Source organism: Lutra lutra, chromosome X (assembly GCF_902655055.1).
Source record: "Lutra lutra chromosome X, mLutLut1.2, whole genome shotgun sequence".
Lineage (NCBI taxonomy): Eukaryota > Metazoa > Chordata > Mammalia > Carnivora > Mustelidae > Lutra > Lutra lutra.
In genome coordinates, this window is record NC_062296.1 from 18,625,155 (window position 1) to 18,632,082 (window position 6,928).

At 45.3% G+C, this 6,928-nt stretch overlaps 1 protein-coding gene across 6 annotated transcripts in view; it reads left to right on the forward strand.

Annotated features, from left to right (window-relative positions):
• Positions 1 to 6,177, forward strand: part of HS6ST2 (heparan sulfate 6-O-sulfotransferase 2) — a 307,830-nt gene extending 301,653 nt beyond the window's left edge. For all 6 annotated transcript variants that reach the window (XM_047716347.1, XM_047716348.1, XM_047716350.1 and 3 more), the window contains one exon: positions 3,084 to 6,177. In XM_047716347.1, the coding sequence (XP_047572303.1) occupies positions 3,084 to 3,951 (868 nt within the window). In that variant the 3' untranslated portion in view covers positions 3,952 to 6,177. The remainder of the gene's footprint in view (positions 1 to 3,083) is intronic.
• The last annotated feature ends 751 nt before the right edge of the window (positions 6,178 to 6,928 follow it).

Here is a 6,928-nt window from a genome sequence, read left to right on the forward strand (position 1 = left end):
CCACCTCAGCCCCCTAGGCACCCCCGCCCCTAAGTAAGAGGTATTCAGTGCACTTTGTCCACACACCACAGGCTAGTCTGTGTCCTGTGACTTTGCTCATGCTCACCTTTCTGCCTCATACTCCATTCCTCTCTCCTTGCCTCCTCTTGTTCTTACTTGTTTTCAAAATAAAGTGGCAGAAGCTTTTGCCCGTATTATTAGGCTAGTGAGATGCTTCCATCACTCCTCGTGCTCGCTCCAACCATTAAGAACACATCCTGTTGGGGGCGCCTGGGGGGCTTAGTGGGTTAAGCCTCTGCCTTCGGCTCAGGTCATGATCTCAGGGTCCTGGGATGGAGCCCCGCATCGGGCTCCTTGCTCAGCGAGGAGCCTGCTTCTCCCTCTCCCTCTGCTTGTGTGCTCTCTCTGTGTGTCAAATAAATAAATAATTAAAGAACACATTCTATCGAAATGCCATGTCTTGGTGCTGTGGGCACCCCGTGCCAGGCACACGTGAGGTGCTTGCCCTGAACTGGCCAAGGGAAGAGCGCCACCCGTGTTTCAGTGCCCCCCCGCCACATCACGTTCCCCTTGGGCTGCGCTGTCACATCTTCAGGTGGCCTGGCTGGAGAGACTGCGTCTCTGACATTTCCCTAACAACTCTGTCCTCAGCATAATGGGCCTCCTGGATCTTTTGCCCAACCAAACCTCCCAGGTGTTATCCACACCTGCCTTCCCACCTCCAGCACACTCTGGTATGCAGGAGCGCCAGACACTCCCGGACACACCGACCTCTAAGCACAGCTGCCTGTTCATCCCCGGGGTGATCTGTTTGCAGCAGCATGGAGTGTTTCCCACTGAGGCAGCCTGGGAAGCCAGGCCTGGCTTTCCTGGAATACGTGGGCTGTGGCAATCCCTAAATCTGTTATCATCAGGGTGGGATGGGGGGAGAGGACAGCTGCTGTCACTAGGGCAGGCAGGGTGTGGGCTCCTCTCATTTCTCCGTGGCCTTGACCACCCCTGCAATGTTGAGACGAAGGCTGCCCACGTTGAACTGCCGTCATCTCATGTGGGCACAAGGAGACCTTCAGGGGGAAGGAATCACACATCCACCATGTGAGAGACTCTGGGCGTCTGTCTCTGCCTCTCTGGCGTGCCTCCTCTCTCTTTCTACGTGAGGCTGGTGCTTCCAAAATGTTGGTCGTGACGTTTACCCTGGTGATTGGGATCTATCTGTTCCCAAGACAACGGAGCGTGTTTGGGAGGGAGAGCCTTGGACGGGCACAAGGCTGCACTCTAGGGTTTACCAGAAGATGTCGCTGTAGTCTTAACCCAGTCCAACGAGGCAGGGCCAGAGGGACTGTCAGCTAAGCATGAAGGTGACTTTATTATGGGGGTTTAAACTACCCAACAGCCCCCATTATAATGCATGCCTGCTAAAGCTGGTTGAAAGGTTAATCCAAATGTGTCACTGAACTTCATAAATTTCTTTTCTTTTTTCCAAATAATCAGACTAATTGCCACTAAGCTATTGCCTCCGGCCTAGCATAAAGGCTCAATAAATATGTATTGAATGAAGGAGTGAATGAGTATCACAGCAAGGGGCGGAAGGAGGAAGCTCGTGGGAATAGCAGTCACCTTTGTCGGTAATGGCCACGGGGCCGTTTAGCCGTGGGTGTTTGCAGACCTGAGTTTTCGTGGCGCCGGCAAGATCGGGCCATAGGTAAAGCAGTGAGGTAGGCTCTCTGTCCTCTCCATCCTCACTCCCAGAGGCTCCTCCTGTGCCCCATGTTTGTTTAGTCTGAAAAAAGTATTTACAGTCATTTTTAAAAATTTTTGTAATATTTGCAAGGCACTTAGGAGATTCTCCAGAGTTTTTGTAGGATGAGGCATGGCCTTCCCCGTCCTCACTCTCTCCCTCCTCTTCCCCAGAAGTTCTAGAAGGATAGCACAGAGTCCCTGTCCTGGAAGACATCGTTTAAGCAGAAATACAAACAAATAGTCACAATTCAGTATCAAAATTTTTCACAAAGGCTAAGTGCAAAAGTGTTATGGGACCACCGAGGAAGAGGTGAGGGCCGGCAGCTGGCAGTGGGCTTAAGTTTGCTCAGAGGAGAGATTGTAACTTGAAGGATGTTTAGAATTTTCCAGTCACAGAACGAAGATTGTGCCCAGCAGAGGAAGCACCATGCCCAGGATAGACCCCGGGGGGTCCAAGTTGCTCGAAGCCCGAGACTCAGGAGAAACCTTTCCGCGGAGGACATCAGCCAACAGACCCAGCCCGTCTATGATTGAGTTGGTTCCCTTTGGCAGGTGTACGGAACCTTCCACTCTCTCAGATTGGAATGAATAGATTTCACAAAAGCCGCCAGCCATTCCCCAGGTTTTCTCTAAGAAACGAAATGCTAATAGTCAGTGTTTATTGTTGTTTTCCTTCTACAATATGCCTTTCTTTGACTTCAGCTTTCATCCCCTGAGTCTCAGTGGGGTGGGGGGAATCATTTCTTAATTAAAAGCACAACCCCAGGGTCATTTCTCCCCTTGAGTATGTCTGATCACATCTTAGGCTTTGACATTTCTGGGCTGGGGTACGAGCTTGTATGGGTTCAGTGTTGGCTAGTCCTCTATGTGAACAAACAAATCTTTCAGTTTGCAGCTTTAAAATGAAGATAGCCATATGGCAGAGGCTTCACACTTGCTGACACCCAGGTATCCTTTCAGTATGTAAGGAAAAGGGACATTTTGGAGCTGATAGAGTTAATTTGGCTGGGCTGGGAATATTATCACGCTAGCAAAGGCTGAAACCGAGGTGGTAGCTTGCATATGTGCCATTGGCATCTCCCATGTCTATTTCAGTCGCTGACTAACCACACTCATGAGCTACAGTACCAGCAAATTGGGGGAAACAGTTAGCTACGTGGATGGGCTCGTGGGACTCAGACAGTGGTCTACAACACACTTCACAGGACAAACGCTGCCAGATCACCATCATTCCCCTTTTGCCCTCCTTACTGATCAGAGAACATCGCAGATGCCATGCACCTTGCTGCCTCCACTTATGTCACCCTCGGCACTGAGTGCTGGTCTTTGTGCTTTGCCCATAGGAACTTCCACTACATCACCATCCTCCGAGACCCAGTGTCCCGGTACTTGAGTGAGTGGAGGCATGTCCAGAGAGGGGCAACATGGAAAGCATCCCTGCACGTCTGTGACGGAAGGCCCCCAACCTCTGAAGAGCTGCCCAGCTGCTATACAGGTGATGACTGGTCTGGCTGCCCCCTAAAAGAGTTCATGGACTGTCCCTATAACCTAGCCAACAACCGCCAGGTGCGCATGCTCTCTGATCTGACCCTGGTCGGCTGCTACAACCTCTCCGTCATGCCTGAAAAGCAAAGAAACAAGGTCCTCCTGGAAAGTGCCAAATCGAATCTGAAGCACATGGCATTCTTCGGCCTCACGGAGTTTCAGCGGAAGACCCAGTACCTGTTTGAGAAAACCTTCAACATGAACTTTATTTCGCCATTTACCCAATACAATACCACTAGGGCCTCTAGTGTAGAGATCAATGAGGAAATCCAAAAGCGGATTGAGGGACTGAATTTTCTGGATATGGAATTGTACAGCTATGCAAAAGACCTCTTTTTGCAAAGGTATCAGTTTATGAGGCAGAAGGAACATCAGGAAGCTAGGCAGAAGCGTCAGGAACAACGCAAATTTCTGAAGGGGAGGTTCCTTCAGACCCACTTCCAGAGCCAGGGCCAGAGCCAGAATCCGAGTCAGAATCCGAGTCAGAACCCAAATCTGAATGCCAACCAGAATGTGACTCAGAATCTGATTCAGAATCTGACCCAGAATTCGAGCCAGAAGGAGAACCGTGAAAGCCGAAAGCAGAACCCAGGTCAAGAGCAGAGCGATGGCAGTGCCAGCAATGGCACCAATGACTACATAGGCAGCGTAGAGAAATGGCGTTAAGTGGCTCCCAGAGGCCTTTGCGCACTTGCCCCAAAGCGCCAGTAGAGATATGGCAAATCTTAAAACATGAGAGTTTCCAAACACATCTTGCTTCCTTAAGTTTGGAGGGTTAAAAAAAAAAAAGGAAAAAGTTAAGATGTTGCCTTTACAGTTGCCTTTCAATTAAATGTTTTACTGTGCGTGGGTAAAACAACTTTCAGTATGTAATTAAATTGTCTCTTTTTGGTTTGTTGGAGTATTTATAAAATCCAAAAGCCAAACCAGACTCACCAGAAATTACTGTTTCAATATTTTAAGAAATGCTTAAATTAGCTATAGAGACAAAATGAAAACATAAAATGGGGCCATTCGACTTCTGGCTAAGAAACAGACTCAAATTATTCATGGTACACTGTTCGAACTTGCTCTTGGAAGCAAACATTTGTTCCCAGGGGTAAGCACAAATATAGACATTAAAAAAACTAAAATTAACCATAAAACCTTTTATTTTCTTCTGATTTTAACCAGGAATCTATCTAAATGGAATAAGAATTGATGGTAAATCTTACCAAACTATAGAAATGAAGATTTTTCTCTCCTGAATATGGGCAGTTTTATGTAAGAAATATTGGCTTTCCAAGTAGAACAGGATTTGTATCTTGTTATTTAAGAGATGTTTAGAATTTTCAACTTTTTCTACCTTCTACCGTTTAAAGGTTTTAAACAGGGTGTATCTCATAGTAAACAAAAACACTTTTCTGGGCACTGTAATTTCAACAATTCTGGAATCTTTTTGGCGCTGCTTCTCATTCATCTGAAGGCTTCTCCGAGTTGTGCTCATTCCAAAATAACCCATTTATAGAATCTTTCTTCATCATCTAAATGGTGTGTTGCTGAGTTTCTTGTGATACAGAATCCTGGATTCAAGTCAGGACTTGCTTTCTATAGAATTGTCTTATCAATGTTTGTGTAGTGAGGTCCTTATCAAGAAACTCTTGAACAGGATAACGTGTCTAAAAATATTGCTGAAGTTATTCTTGATCAGATAGAATTGAACTTGAATGTGAATGAATTGTTATTGACTTTTTGTACCTTCTTATTGTGCCATTTCCTGTTGGGCTGGCAGCTTTTAGCCCATTTGTTCTTTTTGTGTTGACAGACCGTAGACAATTACAAGATGGGGGGGGAAAACAGTAGAATAAGCTTAAGATAGCCAGTGATTTAGTAACACCAAAAGCTGTATCTCGATACTCTGGGTTAACCCTCCACCCAGTTTTTTTTTTTAAAGAAAGAACAAAGAGAAAGAGTGTTCTGTGGTGAGGGTGTCTCAGGAGCATATGCATTGAGGAAAGTGATTTCATATTCAGTCTCTGCACAATACTTGTAGGTGATCAGTTATGAACCGAGCAGGACAAGAAGAAGCATGTCACCCACTGTGCTAACAAGCACCGTGATTCTGGGCAGTGTCCATTTTACGGGTTTTGCTCTACTTGGTAGGGACCTACACTAACCCCCTGGCTGTCGATCCAACAAGACAACTGGAAATAGCATTGATGTTTTCAGGAGCTACACGCTTAGGAGTGTGACGATAAAGTCACATCTTGTACAATCCGCTGCTTATCTGCATGATCTAGTCTCATCCATAATACTTACGGCCACAAGCCGGACGAGAAGCTGAGTATTTGGGTTTAAAAATAAGTTTTCTTGACGCTGAGCTTGTATCACTATATCTGAAGTTTGTTTTGTCTGACAGTGTTGCAGTCCTGGGAAATCTGAGAACTGAAGACCTGAAAGGAATTTTTCTTAAAAACTCAAACACACCTTGAAGTCAACGTGTTTTAGAGTGAAACTATTTTGTGTACATTGTGTTTTTAAAATAAAGATCCTGTAGATCACTGTGGTATTTCAGTTTTGTTTAGTTTTAATTGACAACATTTGCTCTTAAAACAGATAAGTACCTTTAGAAAACAGGATGGAGCCCAAGCCAGTGGAAAAGCCTGTTACAGAAAAAAAAAAAAAAAATCTTTTGTATTATTGTGGTGTGCATGGCTGGCAGAGATTATGTGCATTTTCTCTGTCTATACTGATTATTGTATATAAGGGATGTTATAAATACATGTTTTGGTCATCATCCTATAAATCCCGTGATTTCAACTGTAAACATCCGTCCAATGGTGTAGCTTTACAAACAATTCACTGATTTTGTGTAATTTAACAATAGATATGAAATAAAGTTTAAATTACGGACTCGGAGTGATTTCGTGATTTCAAGTGTTGCAGCCGCTAGGTATCATGACACCGCAGAGAGAATTCTCTTCTCCCAAGGAGTTTCGTTTTGAACTCCTGGCCACCAGGTGTGGAAGTAAGATGATCCGTTCTAATCCACCACGTTAAAACAGGCTTCGCTTTGGGGGCTTCCTTCCAGGGGCCCACACTGTCTCCTCTTTCGGGTAAGACAAGGTTGTCAAGGAGAGACAGGGTTGCTCTTCTTATAAGGACACTGATCCCATCCCTGAGGGCTCTACTCTCCTGACCTAATTACCTCCCAAAGGCCCTACCTTTAGATGCCATCACATTGGGGTTAAGGTTTCAACATATGGATGTGGGGGGGGGACCCGAACATTCAGTCCATTACTCTATGCAAATGAAATGTGCGTGAGTTTTAATTTAACTGTTATTGAAATGGATATTCGCTTGCCTAAAAGCATGCGGGAAGGAAAAATGGGGCTCTTTATTTCTTCTCTATCCCCTCTGTCCACAGGATAGAGGTTAAAGGTAAGCATTTAAATATTGGCTTTTAAAGTCAAACATGCCATGATCTAGTTCTGTGTGAGGTACCCAGTTTGCCAAACAAACTTATGGTTAGGACTATAGTTGGGGATGATTTGCCTTTGCCCTTGCCCTTTTCCAAAAGGAATTTAGATACTGGTTGCATGGATAAGAGGGAAAGAAAGCCACCAATCTGGAGGGTTTCATTATTACTTTGCAGACTATTCAT